This window comes from Sciurus vulgaris, assembly GCF_902686455.1.
Source record: "Sciurus vulgaris genome assembly, chromosome: 2".
NCBI lineage: Eukaryota > Metazoa > Chordata > Mammalia > Rodentia > Sciuridae > Sciurus > Sciurus vulgaris.
Genome location: NC_136462.1, coordinates 169,537,376 through 169,558,573, shown reverse-complemented (window position 1 = coordinate 169,558,573; position 21,198 = coordinate 169,537,376). Strand labels below are relative to the sequence as shown.

At 37.9% G+C, this 21,198-nt stretch overlaps 1 protein-coding gene across 13 annotated transcripts in view; it reads left to right on the top strand.

Annotated features, from left to right (window-relative positions):
• Positions 1 to 21,198, top strand: part of PLCB4 (phospholipase C beta 4) — a 389,153-nt gene that overhangs the window by 211,158 nt on the left and 156,797 nt on the right. For all 13 annotated transcript variants that reach the window (XM_079129403.1, XM_079129411.1, XM_079129408.1 and 10 more), the window contains one exon: positions 8,801 to 8,899. In XM_079129403.1, the coding sequence (XP_078985529.1) occupies positions 8,816 to 8,899 (84 nt within the window). In that variant the 5' untranslated portion in view covers positions 8,801 to 8,815. The remainder of the gene's footprint in view (positions 1 to 8,800; positions 8,900 to 21,198) is intronic.

Below are 21,198 nucleotides of genomic sequence, written 5' to 3'. Positions count from 1 at the left end.
CCTACGGGGGTCACCTCTTAAAAGGCAATCTCTAGAGATGTCAACCACATACCCCATAAGGACATGTCCAGGGTATAGCCCCACCCTTAAGGACCCAGATGCCAATCTGAGCAGTTCTCACTGGGAGTCAGTGGTCAGAGTTATGGACTGAGGTATGAGACACAGAGGGGTGGGAATGGGATGTGCAACCTAGAAGTTGTTCATAGGCCCGGTCAGACTGCTGAGCCAGGGAAAGAATGGAAACCCACTCTGCAGATTGGGTTCCAGGCAGGCAGCTGGGTCTGCTCTTTTGGAAATAAGACTGGAAACAGCATTTGAGGTTCTGGAGGGGAGAGCATGTACACACAAAAATGGTGCTGAAATATGCATTTGGATAGCAAGAAGAGCATTTATTCTGCTGTGCCTTTGTTTTGGGGTTTGTTGGGAGCTCCTCTGGAATGAAATATTTTCTCATTTATCCTTTCGTTCATTCAGTGCTTATCAGGCACCCACTACTAGGAGGCTAATAGCGAATGAGGTCCAGGTCTTTACAGAGTTCACAGTTTAGTCAAGAAACAGATCAACAAATAGCTGTTTACAATGCAGGATGAGTTCTACAGAGGAAAGTACAGGTTGTCTACATAAAAATGCAGAAGTGGTACCTAACTCAGTGTCTCTAAAAGGTAACTAATAACTTGGTTAGTTGTTGGAGAGAGATTGTGGAATGAGGAGGGATGAGAAATGTGCAAATGACTCAGTATTTGGGTCAAGGAATCTAGTCTGAAAAGTCCAGAGAGAAGTGAAGGGAGACATGGTGGCAGACGATACTGCTTTCCCAGGTGTCTGTGGCATGATTCTTCTAGAACTTTTTGTTCTTCCTTTTCATTTCGTTTGGTAATTGCAGCTCCTTAACTGAAGGGAGTTTTGCAGATTGAATCTTTATTTATGAAATGTTTTTTTCTCTGATGTTTGCTGTGTATGGGTACCGTACTTTGAAATTCACTTATTTAAAGCAAGCCCTTCAGTCCTAATTCTTCTCTAGACTTTCTCCTAGGTTTCTGGTTTGCATTCCCACCTTGATCATCCAGAAGCCACTACCTATAGCTCCAACAGTGTTCTAGTGAACAAGAAACAAAAACAGACTGAGGGAGAGGTTAACTCCACACCTCCATTCTTGTGATCCTCATTATCGCATCCCTGGGCTTTCCAAGACAAAGGCTCCTCTGGCCCTGGGTTAAGAACACCATGAAACAAAAGCCAAAAAGGACTTTCATTTATGCTCTCTTCCTAGAACTGTAGTTAATCTTTGCATGTTGCTTTTAGTTTTTTGTCTCCCCAGACCTGATCAGAATACCCCTACCAACCACAAACCTTGTGATGAGTAAGGAAAAATATTACTGTTTTTTTTTTCCTTAAAATATTTTTCTAGTTATTCACTGTATTCAAGCTGGTACTCTAAATACCCCAGATAATGAATCATGTTTTAGACACATTTTGCAAAATCCTGGTAAAATGAAGTCTATCATATCACCATGAATATCACCCAATAAATTTATATAAGTTGTTCTTTTAAATATTTTTATTCATCTATTTTTAAAAATTGTTATATTTAGCCAGGCACAGTGGTGGATACCTGTAATCTCAGGGACTTGGGAGGCTGAACCAGGAGGATTACAAGTTGGAGGCTAGTTTGAGCCATTTAGCAAGACCCTGTCTCAAAAAGAGCCAGGGATGGAGCTCAGTGATGGAGCACCCCTGGGTTCAAAACCTAGTACCACACACAAAAAAATTAATTATTCCATTTAAGGAAAATTACACTTGCCTTGTATCATGATTAGCACTAAAGTGGGGTGATAGGGAGACCAACAGTGGGTCTTTCCTTTCTGCTTCTCTGTCATTTGCAGGTTTTTTGGTTTTTGGTTTTTGTGGTTTTTTTTTTGTTTTGTTTTTTGTTTTTTTTTGCGGTGCTAGGGATCGAATGGAGCAAGCACTTTACCAACTGAGCTATCTCCCCAGCCCTCATTTGCAATTTTGTAATAAACTCCAGGATACTTTGAATCAGGTAGTGCTTTCCAATAGATTAATTGTGACTAAAGCTGTTGATTTCTTATAGTCTAAAATTCATGAAAAACTGCCAGGCACTGTGGTTCCTGTATAGAGGGAAAAGAGAGGTGGGAGGGGTGGGGGGGAAGGAAAAAAATAATGGAATGAATCAAACATCATTACTCTATGTAAATTTATGACTATGCAAATGGTATGCTGTTACTCCATGTACAAACAGAAACAACATGTATCCCATTTGTTTACAATAAAAATAAATTAAAGAAAAAAAAAAAAAAGAAAGAAAAAAGTAGTGCTGAGGATGTTCCTCAGTGGTAAAGGGCCCCTGCATTCAATTCCCAGGACCAAGAAAGAAAAAAAAAAAAAGACTTAAGACTTCATGAGAAAATAATTCCAGCATCACCGTAATCAGTTTTATTTTCAAATATAAGAATAGCAGAGGTCTTGGAGTTAATAAATACTTTTAACAGAGTTCCCGTGAAACTCTTTACTAAGTAGTGAGTAAGAATCAGTCGCAACTGGTATGTATGTACACTCAAGGTTTTAAATTCTGAAGGGGTAAAAACATTTCACAGTTTTATTGGTCTCTTCCTATTCTTTTTTCTTGCCTGGAACTCTGGTGAAAAACATAGACGTTTTTTAAAAACTGATTTTTATGAACAGGAGGTTTTATGTGTTATTGTTTTGTTTTGTTTTTGTTTTTTTTCCAAGGTCATGCTTCTTTTTCTTTAGAGAACATTTTCCCCCTGAAGACAAAAAACTATGATAATTTTCTGTGTTTTAGAATATAGAAAATATTAAAATAAAAATCATCTAAAATTCCATCACTAAATGTGATACTGTTTATATTTTGTTAGCCTTTCTCCTCTGTAAAAAAAAAAAAAAAAAAAAAAGTGTGTGTTAAATGCCTGTGTATATAAGCTGTATATATAGTACCTAACAATTTGGATCATATTTGCTTTTGTATTTGCCTAACAATATGTTGAGAGTATTTTTATTTGCTTGATACAAGCTGTGAATGTTTTTAGAAACTCTTCTAAATTTGCTATTGTTAAGCAATTTGCTATTGTTATAGCATTATTTTCAGTAAGGGTAAGAATATGTAGATGGTATAGTTTATTTAACTGATTTGCTTAGTTATGCTCATATAAGACCCATATTTCACTATCATAAAAAACACAATAGTGTCATTGTTCATAGATTTTGTGTTCATTTACTCAGGCTAAGTCCTGCTGGTACAATTACTAAGTCAAAGAGTATGGGCTTTTCAAGGCTATAGAAAAGAATTACAAAATTATTTTTCACCAGAGTAGACTAGAATGCTTTTCCCCAGCCCCCAGCAGCATTACCTACAAGCATTTCTTAGTCCTCTGCTCCCTATATTCTTTTTGAAAAGCTTGTTGAATGATTTGAAGAAAATGAAGGTATTTTTAGCAAATGGGGAAAATGATCACTAATGGCGCAATATATCAGTGTCAAATAAGATTTTTACTTGAGGTAAAGCCATTTGTTTAAAAGCTCTGGATGACCTAATAATGGACTGTTGATCTGTTTTTGGAAAGACAAGGATATCATCTTTAAAGATTGAAGAGCAAGATATTGAAATGTATTTGAGAGAGTCAACTTATTTACTTTCGGTCAGTGAAAATTTTAGCCCAACTTTCTCTGTTCTCAAAAACAATCTTGGTTATTTTAATTATGGGGTCATTTGAGGTCATGGGTTATTTAGTTTAATGAGATTTGCATGGTTGGATGAGGAAGGGATTAATTCATTATGGAACTTCTTTGTTGTTAGGTGAAAAGTAAAAGATGAAAGTTACACTTAATAAAATTCATAACTGTGGCACGGTGAATTTTTATTCAGTTGAAAACTATATGTTATTCAGTGAAAGCAAATGGTTTTACAGATGAATTCATTAGTTCACATAGAAATAAAAAAATGGAGAATGCCTTGGTTGGCTTGGGGAAAGCTGCAGGGTTTATTTAAAATTTATATTTATTGCTAAGAGGTAATTGTTAAAAAAAGATTTGGAACTCAGGGAAGTATATACTGCAGAAATAATAAGATCTTTGTAGTTCAATAGGGTTTTGGAATAGAAGGGCAGAGTTATGAGAAGTCATTTCTAGATTCCATTTAATTCTGCACTTTTATTTCCATTGTTCTTTGACTCCCTTGAATGGATGTATGTGAAATGACCATTCCTTTCAATGGAGCCATCTCCATTGCATTCCAGATTGGTTTGGCAATTTTCTAGGCCTTTTAGGAAAGAAGTTCAGCTTCAGTTGGCCCTGGGACTGCTATAAAAAAAATTACCACAAACTAATAGCTAAAGAGAGCAGCAATTTATTTGGGAGGCTAGCAGGTTGAAGTCCAGGTGTCTTGGGACATGTTCTCTCAAGACTCAGGCCTCTATTCCTGGCCTCCTCCACTTTCTGGTGGTCTCAACATTCCTGACCTGTGACCCTTCAGTCAGCCTCCATTGCCTCCTCTTTTGTCACTGTCCAATCTTCCTCTGCCTCCCTATTATAAGGACCCTTGTTATGGCATGTAGGGCCACTTTGATGATCCAGGATAGTCCCCATATGAGATCATTAACTTTATCACATCTGCAGAGGTTTTTCTGTAACCCTATAAGGAAACATTCACAGCAATTTACTGCATTTTAGGGTTTGAGTATCTTTGGGGAAGTCATTTATTCAGTCTATCATTATCCACGTACCTCAGATATGCCTGATTTCATGTACTGCCTCCTATTCATTCTGTATCACAAAATGAAGCATCTTTCAAGAAAAAAAAAATTGTTGACTGAAATTTGATGCCTATTGGCCTGGGACGTTGTGTATTGGGGGGACAGGGAATGTTGATCTAGCACTTCTGGGATAGGCAGTCTAGTAAATCATAAGGACCATTTTATAGATCTAGAAGCACTTTTGTAATGTTGTTATTAGTATATTAGCATTATTCATAACAGTGAGGTTCATTTTGTTAGAATCATACATGCATGAAATATTGTTTGCTCCATTTCAGTTCCCAGTGCTTCTTCTCTCTCTCCCTACTCCATTCTGCTACTCTGCTCATCTTCCTTCTATTTATTTGTTGGCTTTTTTATTGGCGTTTCATAGATATACACAAAGATGGAATTTTCTGTGGTATATTCATGTATGTGCCTAGCATAACTTTGTCAATTTCATTCCACAGTTCCTCCCTTTTCCAGTGCTTCTCCTTCCCCCTCAATCCCTTTCCTCTACCCCATTGATCTTCCCTCCATTTTTGTGGAATCTGCCCCCCAACACCACCTTTTTTATTTTTTCCTTAGTTGACTCTAGCTTCTACATATGAGAGAAAACACTTGAACCTTGATTTTGTGTCTGACTTATTTGTCATAACACGATGGGTTCCATCCATTTACAAGCAATGCCAGCATTTCATGCTTCATTATGGCAGAGTGAAGGTAGGACGTAAACACAATGAAGTTTTATTCAGTTATTATGTATTTTTAAATCACCCTAGAGGTCTAGTGGCACAGCAGGTATGAAGATGCAGGGTCAAGTAGCACAAAAACCTAAATGACTATGTCACAGGAAAGCAGGGTGCCGAAACTCCAAACCTTAGCTCTTGTGTTCCAGTGAAAGAAAATTTAAAGTCAGACAACAAAAGCCATGCAAGAAAACTTTAAGATAAGTGAAGGTAAAGAGAAAGTGAAGGGAGAGTGAAGTAGAAGAAAAGTCAGGCTTAAGCAGGGAGTACTCTCAAGAGAGAGAGAGGGTGGATCATCTCTGAACAGAGAATGACAAAGGAGACAATACTATCTCCAAATTTGTTACTGTTTGAGGCTTACCAGGAGAACTGGGGATCACCTTCTTCACTCTTTGCCAATCAGGTGTTCAACTCCTCCTTCACATTGTGCTGTGGAGTTTTTGACCTTAGTTGGTTCTCTCTGGAACTGTCATGGTGGCCATCCTATTTAGGAGGGCTTCATCTACAAGTCAATCCCACATTAATGTGGGCTCTGGGGTCAGCAGCTGGTCAGAAGTTGCCTTAGTGCACTTGCACTACTGAAACTCTTCCTTCCCAGACAACTGAAGACACAGCCATAATTCCTAACTTCACATCAACCTCAGTGGACCCTGTCAAGAGATAGTTCCATTAATCCTTTTCTCTTGAAGTGTTTTACAAATAGCTCCCTTGCTTTTACTTGTTTTCTACAGATTAACTGCCACCTTTTGATTTCTTAAGATAGTTTAAAGAAGGACCCTAAAGTAATTTAATGAACACTTTATGACCTTACCATGCATTTCCATTGCTTGCTACTACCTAGCAGCTGCTCCTCCTTGGTTGACTCCAGCTGAACCGATGGAAGCCCATCTTCTTGGGTGATGTGCATAGTGTTTATGCTGCTTGACTATCTTTTTTCTTGTACCAGGGATTGAACTCAGGGACACTCAGCCACTGAGCCACATCCCCAGCCCTGTTTTGTATTTTATTTAAAAACAGGGTCTCACTGAGTTGCTTAGTGCCTCACTTTTGCTGAGATTGGCATTGAACTCTCCAACCTCCTGCCTCAGCCTCCCCAGCTGCTGAGATTATAGGCGTGTGCCACCATGCCTGGCTTGCTGCTTGAATATCTGATCATTCAACAACCCATCTTAGTTCCCTTGTGCTCCTCCTAACTCTTTGAATACCTCATCATCTTCTTTATAAGGAGCTTTATGTCATTTATTATGAAATAAAGCCACCTAGCCTCCCCTTCTCTCTGGTTCCCATTCTATCAAACTCGCTGCTGCCCAGGGAGTTTTCCTCTGTAACCAGTGCAATAACTAATCCGTTCAGTTGCATAAGAATCTAGAAACAATGAGACTATTTAAAAGCCCATTGGCCCCCTTCCAGTAACTGCTCATGGTGTTTACACTGGAAAGGATGCTGGGCTATCTATCAATTCTTTGACTGTGTAAATCCCCCTTTACTTCCCGGGTCCCTCCAGAGGGCTGCTCCCTTCCTCTCTATGGTGAGGTGGTGTTCTTGAAGTGGGTGAGGAGACAATGAATGCTAAAGTATACTGTGAGCGTGGCCTTACAGGACAAGCTGGAGGATTAAAGAAGAGGAACTTTTGACAGAACCTGGTGAAAGCATTTTGTAATTAGCTGTGGGTAAGGAATTTGGATAATTGCAAAAAGGATATAGTTGTAGAGTGGTCAGTCCCCCCGCCCACCCCCATGAATGCCTTTAAAAAGAAGTATCTGTCCCTTTAACTTCTCTGAAGTTGGTTGGACTATGAGAGATACCTTCATTTGTGCCCATTTTTAAATCAGTAACCCAGATTAAACTTTTTAAATATAATTGACTGGGTCAGCATTTTCTAATCTCTTGGTCATAGTTGTACCATCTAATAAAACAAATCAAACTATCCTTAGTGTCAGACCCTGGGAAGCATCACAGAAAATAGCTTTCCCTTCCCCAGATTCAAATTGGAAAAAAAGGGGGAGGGGGATACTTTAATATTATTTTTCCGAAATGCCTTTTGTTTTGAACCCAAAACTCTGGGAAAAAAAAAAAAAAATCGAGTATTTCCCAACTCCGCTGTAGATCTCCTTTAGAGAATAGAGTCTAAATCCATTATCCTCCAAATCCTAAGTCCTTCCATCAGCCTCTGTATCTGCCAGAGTCCTTCACATAATAAGACCATTTTGATGAAATTGGTACCCAAGAGATAGATGAATATTTTAGTAGCAAGAATAGCACTGATGTCTGAAAAGCATCATGTACCGGGTACTTATGTTGATCCTGGGAGAACCAGAGCTAACCCAATGAACAATGATACACATGGATAAAAGCTTTCTTTTTATCTTTGATACAAGCTTTTTATATCAGATGCCTCTTGTTGCTATTCCTTTGAAAATGAAACCAAAGAGAAAAATTTAAAGGGAAGATTGGCAAGAATGAGAACATCACAGAACACATAAAGGTCAGCAGAGGAGTGATGTTTTGCCATTGTTTTCTGCAATCTGCCAAATCAAGGAGGCCAGTGCATTGTTTCCTTGTTGATTTATTTTAGATTGGGGCTGGAAATTAAATCCAGGGCCTCACATATGAAACATATGTTTGAATACTGAGCTACAACCTCAGCCTTCACTATGTTATTTTTTAATAATATATATTAAAAACAAATATATATATATATGATACATTAAAAATAAGAAATATATATATTTCTTATTTTCACACACACACACACACACACACACACACACACACACATACAGATTGAACCCAAGGACACTGAGATATATTCCTGCCCCTTTGTATTTTTTATTTTGAGACAGGATGTTGCTAAGTTGCTTAGGGCCTCACTAAACAGCTAAGGCTGGTGTTGAACTTATCATCCATCCTCAGCCTCTGGAGTCCCTAGGACGACAGGCATGCACCACCAAGCCTGGCATCATCTTGTTTTCTAATCTCTCATTTATGCTAACTTTTAGCTCTCCTGTGTTTGTTTATTGAAGATCTGCAGGTCCATTTTTCTCTGCAGATCTGTTTTTACAGCATGAAATGTATAAATGATGATTTCTCTCCAGGTTTAAAGACTAGAAGAAAAGTTGGGGTCAGACAAAGGGAAAGTAAAAACAAAAAGACCATTTATGAATTTATTTCACATATATATAGAAAAACCTTTGCAAACACATAAATGCAAAGTGGTTAACATTGGATGGCCACTTGTGTTTTAATGTCATACACTAATGAAATACTCTTTTTCATTTTTAGGTCTTGAATATCATCATGGCCAAACCTTATGAGTTTAACTGGCAGAAGGAAGTTCCTTCCTTTTTGCAAGAAGGAGCAGTTTTTGACAGATATGAAGAGGTAAAGAAGTGTTATTAATCTTTTCACTCAAAACATTCTAATAGTTATTTAACTTTAATTACATTTTTGAGTAAATATGCTTTGACAGAACATCTGAGAGATTTTTAAGTTGAAATAGTTAGAGGGAAGTTATGAGATGTAATAATAATGATTCTGTAATTTATTGAGTACTTATCCTGTGCCAGATATAATCATGACAATCCGGTAATTTATTGAGTGCTCATCAAGTGCCAGATGACTTTCTAAACATTTTGTGTATATTAATTGTTTAATTCCTCAACAACAACCTTACAAGGTTGATACTGTTATCCTGATTTTACAGATGGGTTTCATGGAGTAAGGTTTTGCTTAAGTTTTTGGCCACCTTTCCTTATAAACCTTTCCATTTGTTATAAGTGTAACAGTGCTGTGACTTTGTGCTAGTCATTTGCTTTGTTCATTTCATTGCACAGACCTTTTTGACCAAGGCTTTGCATGCCCTGCTTCTGTCATATTTAATTCTGTCCTCACAAGGTATCAAGGACTCTAGGGTTTCCACAGAATGGGGGCTTTGGCCACTAATCTGCTTGGCAGGGCAGGTTAGGTGAGATGAAGCCTCTTTGCATTGTAGATAGGTTGTTCTTGAACTTGAGAGAACTAGAGGAGGGTTATGTCATGGAATTGGTGTTGCCTTTAAGGTAAAGTAAAAAGTAAGACTTCCTAAAATCATTAAAACCATTTAGAGTCAGTGTTTCCTTTTAAAATCAGTGCAATGGCTGGGCTTGGTGGTACATGCCTGTAATTCCAGCATTTTGAGGGGCTAATGCAGGAGGGATAGCAAGTTTGAGGCCAGCCTGAGCAACTGAAAAAATATGAAAAAATAAAAACAACTGGTAATGTATATAGAGTCCTCATGCATTCAATCCACAAATACAGTGTGGGGGAAAAAAAAAAAGGAAGGAAGAAAGAAAGAAAAAGAAAAATATCATTGAGATGCTTATGTGGCCTGATTGGCCAGCTGTCCCCAAGATTGATTGTCAGATGCAGAAGCTACCTTTCTCTGAGGGGTTCTGGAGGCTGACGTGACTGAGGACTGTTGATTTGATTTTCCAGTATGCATCATAGTAGATATATATGTTAGTTGCTTTTTTGTTGTTGTTGTTTGTTTGTTTGTTTTAAATACTGGGCATTGAACCCAGGGCCTCACATGTACTAAGCAAGTGCTCTACCACTTAGTCACATCCCCAGCCCCTTTCAGTTTTTTGTGTTTTTGTTTTTTTTTTGTGAGACAGGGTCTTGCTAAGTTGCGCAGGCTAGCCCCAAACTTGCAATTCTCCTGCCTCAGCCTCCAAGCATCTGGGTGTACAAACATGAGCCATGACACTTGGCATAATAGTGGCTTTTTAAGTAAACAAAATTGAAAAGGCACAAGGTGGGCAAGATGAGGTCACTGTTCCTTGTGTTGAATAAAATATTAAAGAGACATCTATTCATGTGTCTAAAATGTTGCCACCACCAGGAAATAAAAGCTAACTGCATTTTGCTATAAGAAGGAACAAAATAATATTCTTTTACCTAGTCTTCTTGTTACTTCTCCGTTTAAAATGCCTCCATGACTTTTCACTGTAGGATAAAGGAAACTCCTCAATGAACTCCAAAGCCTTACAGAATTTGCCTTCTATGTAATTACCACAGACTTGTTTACCTCCAATTTCATACACATGTCCTCTGCATTAACCTTAGCAAACCACTTAAAATACCCTCACAAACTTTTCTCTCACAAACCTGTGTAACTGCTCTCTGTTCCTGAGATGCACTTTTCCTACTTGTTTTACTGGCAGACTGCTTCTCATCCTTCAGAACCCAGATGAGAAATCTCTCCTATTTCTTGACCCATACAGCAAGAGATATCTCTATGTCCTACTACTACCTACCCTCACACACGTTATACTTCCTTTGCATTTTATTTAATACTTCTGTCTCTCCTATTGCATGCTACCTTTCTGGAAGTAAAGGACAGTATTTTACTTATCTTTCAGTAATTTATCCATCAGTGGCAAAATATCTGTAACTGCCAAACTTCAAAGATGTCTAGCATCAACAGGATTTTACATACAATTTGTTCTAATCCAGTCTGGTTTTTTTTTTTGTTGTTGTTGTTGTTGTTAGTTCATTTCTTTCCTTCCTTCTTTCCATCCTCCCCGTCTCCCGCCTCCCTCTCCCGCCTCCCTCTCTCTTTCCTTCTCTGCCTCCATTTTTGTTGGAGATGGAATCCAGGGCTTTGAACATGCTAAGCAAACATTCCACTACTGAACTATACCCCTGACTATTCATTTTCTTGATAATTGAAATGAAGAGAAGATTTGATAATCCTGATAATCCCATGTGTGGATCTGAGCTTCAACAGATTCAAAACATTAGTGTACACCATATGAAATACTTTTAAATAAAAATGATCACTATCAATCATCATGTATAGTTCACACCTAATACAAAGTAAATTATTGCAGTTATCTACTCATATTCACTATATACTTGGCAAAGAAGGCCAAAAACTGAGAAGTATGTTCAAGTCTTTTTTCCCAGGTAAACTAGGTCTAGGTTGGGTATCACTGTCACCACAATGACAGTAGGGAAGAAAAAGTGTACATTTCCCCACCCATTGCTAGGCAATAGCTGAGACCCTATAACAAAATACAGATTAACAAGAAAAATGCATACAGACTTATTTAAGTTTGCCATGCAAACTTATTTGCATAGCATGAGGGTCTTCATAAATGAAGACTCAAAGGAGCAGGGAAACTGGGTACTCTTATGCTTAGTCTGGTTGGATACTCATGCAGAAGTGTGACTGGACAAAGGGGAGGAGATCAAATAATAAACTGGGAGGAACTTAGCAATTGCAGCCTGTTTGTTCTGATTCTTCTCTGTGTCCCCAAGTTCTCAAAGAACATCTACTTGCATAAAAGGAGGATCCCACTGAACTGAGGGCCTTATCACCTTGTTCAGGGGAAGGCCAGCTAGGTTTTTATGGTTTGCTGCAGGGTAGATGGCAGTGAGAGGAAGGCCAAGTGACCTTCCTGCTTCTACCCTTGTTGTCTCAAATGCTAAGGTGTCATATTTTGAGGTAGTGTCCTGAACCCCATCAAGGGCCATAGTTCTTTAGTATGAACTGATGTGCAATGGTCTGTCCCAGAATCTATTCAGTGACCAAAAAGATTCACAGTTTCCTAAGACAATTTTCCAGGGTCTTGGAATCTATAGGATAGTTTTGAAAATACTGCATGGCATCTAATAATTCAGAGGTCATTTGGAAGAGACTAAATAAAAACACTGAGTGCTTCTCCTACTATAATGTAAGCAAATACAGGGGAAACTTACTTTTCTTTGTAAATCAAGTGAAATATGATTTGATGAACTTTAGGTTCACCATTGGAATCCTTTTCATTTCTTGTGATTTTTTTTTTCCCTTGGTTCTGAATCTTCATAGCTGATATTTAGAAAATACTGGTTAGTTGTACTCCCAAAGGCATTTGTTCTTCTTGCAGGTTCCTCTGAAAACAAGGTAAAGTTAGGAGGAAAGAAACCTTGAACAAGTATTAAATATAATGTAGCTGAGCTTTCAACTTGCTGGAGTGCTGTTTGCTACAATTTTAAGCAAACAAGTTTTAACTTTATAAACACATCTCTTCCTACGACATTTCAAACCGAAATGTCAAATAATATTTCAGTCTGGTTGATGGCCAGCTTTTATTGTTTCCCAATCTTATAACATGAAATTCATTAAAGTCACAGCATTCAGATATTCAGTTGTAAAAATGTAAGCAGAAAAGATGTTTCTAGAGTTTGTGTATAAATAGCACTAAGAGATACTAGCTGATAGCCAGGAGGAAGAACAGGAATTAGAGAAAACAAAACCCAAGCATCTCAGAGTGTCATAGCAAAGGGACAGTCTTCTGAAGGGGCATAAGGGCAGAGTACTTATCATGTGGACACCATATGATAATAACTAATGTTATCATTTCACCAGACTTATCATATGAACATTTAGTTATATCCCTCATATTTGTTTTAAGAATGCAAGGGATTGTTTTAAGCAGTGGGTGAGCATTTACCAGATCAGGAAAAACAAGTGTTTAATAGCCACTGTTTATTCATTTATTTGTTATTTATTTATTTATTTATTTATTTATTTATTTATTTATTTTAGTGGTAGTAATGGGGATTGAACCCCAGGGCACTACACCACTGAGCCATATCCCTGGCCCTTTTTGTCTTATTTTATTGTGAGACAGAGAGTCTTGCTAAGTTGCCCAGTCTGACCTCAAACATGCATTCTTCCTGTCTGTAGTCATTGGGATTACAGGGATTCCCCACTGTGCTGGATACTTTTTTAGTTTAATGTGTCACTACATGTATTGCATTTAAGCATTATTTTGTTATTTCTGCATTACTGAGGAATTCTTTTGAGGCCACCAATGTTTCAGAAACTACATATATAACAGTTTGTGTTGCACACCACTACCAAACCTGGTTTTTTTTTCCCCCCTAATTCTGCTTAAAGGCAAAATATATTTTGTTTCCAAAGTAATGTATATTTTTGCTTGTTTGTTTGTTTGTTTTTGGTTGCACTGGTGATTGAACTCTGGGCCTTACACATGCTAGGCAACCAACCACTCTACTATTTTCCTTGGTTCCAGATGTAACTCCCAACTATTAAAAAAAAAAGAAAAAAGGAAAAAAGAACTCTGTTTTAGTCAGCTTTTTTGTCAGTGACCAAAAGACCTGACAAAAACAACTTAGAGGGGGAAATCTTATTCCGATTTATGGTTTCAGTGGTTCAGTTCATGGGTGGTTAACCCCATAGCTCTGGACCCAAGGTGAGGCAGAACATCATGGTGGAATGGCCTGGATTAGAAAAGAAGGTCAGGGGATGACAACCAGGGTGCAAAGAAAGAGAGCTCTATTTACTAGGGTCAAAGTATAAACCCTAAAGGCACACCTCCAGTGACCTACTTCCTCCAGCCACACCCCGCCTGCCTACAGTTACCACCCAGTTAATCCATGTCAGTGGGTTAATCCACTGATTAGGTTATAACCCTCAAAATCTAATTGTTTCACCTCTGAACGTTCTTACCTTATCTCACATAGGAAATCTGGGGGATACCTCATATCTAAGCCATAACAGTCTCCTTCTTAAGTCAAGGGAGAAAATTCCAGTCCCTGAGCCATTTGGGCCCCTTTAACCTCAGACTCTTTCTTCTCAGACTGTCCTGAGCTCTTTCCTCTTGCTTCAGTTTGTAGGGTAAGATGTATGCTCAAACAAAATTTAAAAAGAGCTTTATTCTTAAGTAAAAGGTGGTGATCCTATGTTAGCATTTTCTCAGCAGAACTTTCTTCAGTGTTTGACCTGGTCTGAATCTGTACTGCCCATGACAGCAGCCACTAGCCAGTAGGCTTGACTATTTAGCACTTGAAATGTGGCTAGTGGAACCAAGCAACTGAGCTTAATTTAATTTCACTTTAATTGAATTATTTAAATTTACATAGCTACATGCCTGGATGATCTAGATAATCAGCACAGACTTACAACCAGGTTTAAAACTACCATCTCCTTTCCCAAAGCAAAGAAATCATTCTCAGGTCTCTTCCTAGGAATCGATAGCTTTCACCAGCCATTTCTTCTTGATGGCAGCCAGAACAGAGACTAAATGTTTTATAGAAGACTTGCATCATTCACAAGTCTCTTCATATCACAAGTCCCAGCTCGGGCTGCCCCTTTTCTCACTCGTGGGGCTTTATTGTATCTGAGGTGTGCTGCCAAGTCCTTTTTCAGTGTTGAAGGACAAAAATTACAATAAATCTTAATTAGCTTTAGTTTTGATTTTTTTTTTTTTTTTTTTTTTTTTACAGTATCGGGTATTAAACCAAGGGCACTCTACCACTGAGCTACATCCCCAACCCTTAATATTTTTTTAAATTTATTTTTAATTTTGAGAGAGGGTCTCACTAAGTTGCTGAGGCTGGCTCAAACTTGAGATTCTCTTGCCTCGGCCTCCTGAGTTGCTGGAACTAGCTTTACTTTTGACTCTAGAAGCAGGTAACACTTCATTTCATAAAACAGAACAAGGGTTCCAATGAGCTCAGGAGATGAAGTTAGTTTTATAGACAGAAAAGGGATAAAGAAAGGAGAAACAAAGAATGGAAAAGGAATCACTCATTTCAAAGTTACTTTCTTTATAAGGTCTCTATAGGGAGAGAGAACAATGGACAAATAACTGATTGTGTAACTTCAGGGTCCTTTTCTTTTTTATTCATTTTCCTTTTTTATTCTCATTTTTAATTTTTAGGAATCAGGGAATAACCCACATGCAGTAAGTTTATGCAGTGTGATTTTTTTTTCCATATTTTATTGGTGCATTATAGTTGTACATAATGGGATTTGATGTTACATGTACACTCTATGACAATATAATTTGGTCAATATCATTCCCCAGTATTTTCCCTTTCTTTCTTCTCCCTCCCCATGATCAGCATTCTGTTTTTATGTAAGGATTAAAACAAAGGGAATTTCATTGAAATTCCTGAGTTCAATTCCTGGTACCTGCCCCAAAGAAAGTAAATCCCAGAGTCCTAGTAAATGGGTCACTTGTGAAAATTCCCCAGATTCCACAAATGACCACCTTGTATTCCTGACAAAGCCATTTTCTTTTTGGTAATAGTCAAAAGAATAAATTAAGAGCTTTACTCTTTTTCCATTTGACTACCTTTCATATAATGCTTTTCTCCAGTGAGTGTAGCAGGGTTAAATAGTTAGAATGTATACAGTTGCTCCAAGAAAAGAAACTGGCAAATTCTTCTGAGGTGCTGAGTAATTAAACAGACCTACAGGGTCTACTGGAATTATAGAACATAAGCAAAGATTAATGAGGCCCAAAAATGTAGGGTCCCACAGCCTCCAAGCAACATGCAAGGTGTCTCATCATACTTTTCTCTATCTTGAATCACAGCTGCCCATTTCCAAGGCAAGCAAAATTGTAATGTTCCTGCTTAGATTTAGAAAAACATTTGATAAAAACCATGACAAAGAAATTAGCCTTAAATAAATGTCCTCAACTATATTTTTTGATCTCTAGACCATGTAGTTGTTCTTGACTTCTGTCCTAGAATTCAGAATATACCTCAGTGGGTATGTGTATTCTAAGTCTGTTTCTTAATTTCCTTCCAAATCTAGGAGAGCAACGATCTAGTTCTTATACATAGTCTATTTATCAGGATCATCAGTCAAAATAGAAGACATGGCACAACTTTTTTTCATTTCTCTGGTATATCTGGGACTAAGAAGGAGTAGAATGCATCTGGTGGCCAGGAGCTTTGAAGGTTTGCAATAACTTTATGAAGGAAATGATAACTGCAATGAAAAAAGATTTTTTTTTCCACATTGATTCTAGATTCGTGGTTGTTAACATTAGCCAAATAATTGTCCAAAGAAGAGATGGGAAAACTTGATCTTAATTTTATATAGTTGTAGGGGCATACAAAATCTGCATGTTAACACATTGTTAGCAAAACTTTATTTAATGTGTCTTTTCTTGTTCTCAGAAATGGGAACTTCTTAGAGAGAACTCTGAAGTGTTTTTAGTCCCCTTTTATGTAACTTTTAATTTAGGATTCTTGCATGTTCAAATTCGGTTCAGTATTTTCAGATTATCTGATTCCTTTCCATAAACATTGACTAAACTCAAACTGCTGAACTGTAAAATAATACAGAGAACTTTAGTGCTTGAAAAAAAAAAAAAAAAAGAATAGAATTGTACCACTTTACTTGTATTTACACTAAAGGATACTTATGGGGCTAGGGATGTTGCTCCATGGTAGAGCACTAGCCTAGTATGTACCAGGCCCTGGATTCCAACCCTATCACTGGAAAATAAAATAAAATAAGGAAAGAAGAAACAAAAAGATGCTTACAGAGCTATCATGATAATATTAACTACTACTTTTTCAATTTGTAGAATCACCCTAAAAATAGACAAAATATTTAATTATTTTTTTTTTAAAAACTAACTTTACATGTAAAGTAAGGGTTCAGACAAATGTTGGAATGTAGAAGTGGCTGGAAAAATGAGGAAAAACCAGAGGGTTTATATGCTCTGTGATAAATAAGGTTGATAGTTGATGGTGCATGACATAAAGCATATATCTACTATTTTAAAGTATAAAAGGAGGCAATCACAAAATCAAAAATAATATTATTTCACAATTTGTAGTATGGGGCAAAAGAGTAATAAAAATGAATTGAACAGACATAAATTTCTATATTTTAGAAAGAACCTATGAATCTATTAGTTCAGTACTGCCTATTTTGCCTTGAGCTGGTTTTCAGGCTCTAGTCCCTACAAGAATTGGATATTTAAAACAAACAAAAGGTTTTGGTACACTTTATTACCCACCAAAGTAAGTACAGGCTTCTCAGTCTGAAACTCCAGGCCTGCAGCATGTGGCCCTGAAACCTCTCCAACTTCCACCCCTCCTGTCTTCTCCACAACCTTGTTGTAATGTGCAAGGTGATGGAATGTATCTTATAAGAGAGGAAGGGGCAGTAGCTTGAGGAGACTAACATAGAACAACTCAGAGAAGAGTACTCTTTTGGACTCAGTCTTGACTGACAAGTTGATTCACCAATCAAAATACAGCGAAGATGATGGGCCAGGCCAGAGGTTGTGCAAGGGTCTGGGTGTGACTACACATTACACTAGAGAAAATGACTTGCCCAGCTGGGGCAGAGAGTATGTTGTAGAGTGCAGAAGCTGAAGCTGCAGATATGGACACTGCCTGAACTGTAAATGACTTTACTTTCCAACCCAGTGCTTTGGCATTGAATCTTGAAAGCTGTTAGGGAGCCTTTGCTAGGTTTTTAGCAGTGAAGTGGTAAGACCCAGATGATGAATGCAAAGTGGGCATGACTAGATTCCTTATGCCATTAGTCTGGGAGTGTAGAGGTAGGGTCAAAGGTTGGATTAAAGTGACACCAAATTTTTTGTTTTGTTTTAAATGTTCAGTTCTAATCCAGACTAAAGCTTAAAAAGATAATGATGGCAAGGCAAACAGTAATGGAACTAATTAGTCACCTGTGGAAAGGGGAAAGTTGGTCAGATATTGTATTAGTCAGAGTTCTCTAGAGGAACAGAATCAACAGGAAGTATGATTATAAAAAGAGGATTTATTACACGACCAGAAGTTGGATAGTCCACAATGGCTGTCTGCAGCTGGAAAGCTGGAAGAACCAGCAGCTGCGCAGTCTAAGACAGAGAAACCCCAGAACAAGAAAGATCAACAGTGCTACCCTAGTCTGAGACCAAGGCTTCTGGAAACTACCTGGAGAACCATTGGCAAAGTCTGCTTTGGGAGAGTGAAGAAACGAGAGTCCAATGTCCTCAGAGGATCCATGCAGCAATCAAGAACCCATTCAAGAAGAGCCGAGCTTGCATCTGCATCTGCTTCCTTGTTCTTTCAACTTTTATTCCATCCAAGCCACCATCCTATTGGGTGGTACTGCCCACACTTAGGGAGGGTTTCCACTTCAGTTCACTATCCCACATTCCACTCATTCCTAGACACACCCTCACAGACACACCCAGAAGCCTCTTAATCATCAGTATCTCTTAATCCAATCAAGTTGACAATTCAAATGAACCATTACAGATAATATAGAGAAATAGAGGAGTTTTTGAATGTGGGGATGAATTAAAGAGTCTCTGTCTCTCTGTCTCTCTCTGTCTCTCTCTCTTTGGTCCTGGGAATTTAATCCAGGGCCCCATGCATGCTAGGCAGAGTGCTCTATCACTGAACTATATTCTTAGTGCAAGGTTGGGATCTCTGGCCCAGAAACCTGGGCAGCCCTGGTGAAAGACAAAAAATAATGCAGGGCAAGGGAAACCTTCATGGAAGCACCTTATGTTGCTTTTAAACCTTAAAATAGGGAAAAACTAAAACCGAAAATGATGATATCATTGTATCTTCTGTAGCACATAAGAAACATTTGCCTATAATAGAAATCACAGCGGTATTAGTTAAAAAATAAGTGCAGCAGAAAGGGAATTGGATCACACAATAAACCATCTGAGAGGATGAGCAAGTGACTGTCTCTTTCCCCTCCATTGTCAGCTCCCAGGGTGACTGTTGGCATCCCCATAGGATTGAAAAATGGGGTCCTCAAGGTCTTCTTCACTCAGTCCTGCAGTGGTTAATGCTATATTCTCAGGGAAGAAGGATGTTTTTATAATATTGAAATACTCTTTTAAGTAGAGGTGTTTTATACCAAACAGTTATTTTAGATGTTTATAGCAATATTTTGTGGAGAGTCACCCTACTTCTTATCATGGGAATATGAGATAAACTCAGTTATCTAAAGGCTGAGGTTTGGACCCTAGTCAGTTTCCTAAATCTCAACCTCCCCCATGTCTGCACATTAGTTATCACCTGGAGAGCTTTTGCAAATACTGATATCTGCTTTCTCCTCAGATATTATCTAATTGTTCTGTTTGGAGCTGAGGCATTGTTATTTTCTGTTAAATCTGTCTATGCAATCTAATATGCAGTTAAGGTTGAGAACTGTTGGATTAAAGATTATCTGTTGGAATATTGTTTATGCTAATCTAAGAGTATGTTATTGATCACACCTAGGTGAGAAATGATATGGAGGATTTGTCTGGTTGAATCAAAAGCCTGTACATGACCTTTTGTGGTGGCATACCCCTGTAATCCTAGCAACTTTGAGAGGCTGAGAGGCAGGAAGATTGCAAGTTAGAGCCCAGCCTGGACAACCTGGCAAAACCATGTCTCAAAATAAAAAAAATAAAAAATAAAAAAAAAAAAACAAGGAATGGGGATGTAGTTCAGTGTTAGGATATTTGCTACATGTTGGAGGCTCTGGGTTGGATTCCCAGCACTACAAAAAAATAAAAAATGTCTGTTTATGCAGAAAGATTTGAACAAATAAATAAATAATTTCACAGAATATTATAATTAGGGGTAACAGTACATTTGTATACATTTATGTCTGCATATCACCATATATTGCATATGAATTATTTTATTAAAGTTATTATGCTACAACAAATAATTACAGCTTAGCAGTGCTAAATGATATTGAGTCAGATATGCACTTTTTTTTAATCAGAGGCAGCAGAATTTACATCAGTTTTTAATTATAAGTTACTAAAATAACAAATGAGAAAGCAGTTTTCTAGATGAAATTTAGAGTAGCTTGGAAAATATAGAAGGGATTATTTTTTAAAAAAATGCATTATCCATTTCAAGTAAAGTGGGACATATTCACTTAAACTGTTGTACCAGTGGCTGTTCAGCAAGGCTAAGATAAACAAAATCTCAGTGACCAAGACCAAGTCTTAGTCCTTGAGGACTCAGTCCAATGGCAGGAGATGAGCAATACATCAATATGCAGAGCAATGAGCCAGCAGATTCCTAATGATGTTCAATGTAATTACATGGGGAATGAGCATAGAAGCAGACACTGAAAAGAAAGGGAGGGATCAGTGGTGTGAATTAGGAGATCAGGGAAGCCTTTACCCTAGAGGTGAAGCTTAATGTGACTACTGAATGAAAAGGAACCAATTTGGCCAAGAACTAAGGGAAAAGCATCCTAAGACATGGAACCAATAGGTATAAAACACTAAGGCAAGTATCAATTGATATGTTGAAAGAGCAGGACTGAGGTTGGAGTGGGTATCATGAGCAGGGGCATGATCAAAAGAGAAGTGGACAGAGGACCCCATCCTGTAGAGCAGAGTTCCCTTTTACCCTGCTTCACCCCTGCCACTTTGTACTGTCCCAGCACACTTTACCCCTGAGTGACAGTCCCAATTTCTTTTATTTTATATTTTATTTATTTATTTATTTTTTTTTGAGAGACAGTCACCCTAAAGTGCCCAGGCTCCCTCAAACTTGCAGCTTCCTGCCTCAACCTCCCAAATTGCTGGGATTTTAAGTATGCTCCATCATGCCCAGCTTTAAAGCAGAGTTCTCAAAGGGAGGTCCTCAAACCAGCATCATCAGTACCACCTAGAACTGTATTAGAAATACAAAGTCTCAGGCCCATGCCACAACCCTACTGAATCACAAACTCTGTGAGCTAGCCACATAGGTTTTTTTTTTTTTTTATTGTAAACAAATGGGATACATGTTGTTTCTCTGTTTGTACATGGAGTAAAGGCATACCATTTGTATAATCATAAATTTACATAGGGTAATGTTTGATGCATTCTGTTATTTTTTCTATTCCCCCCACCCCTCCCACC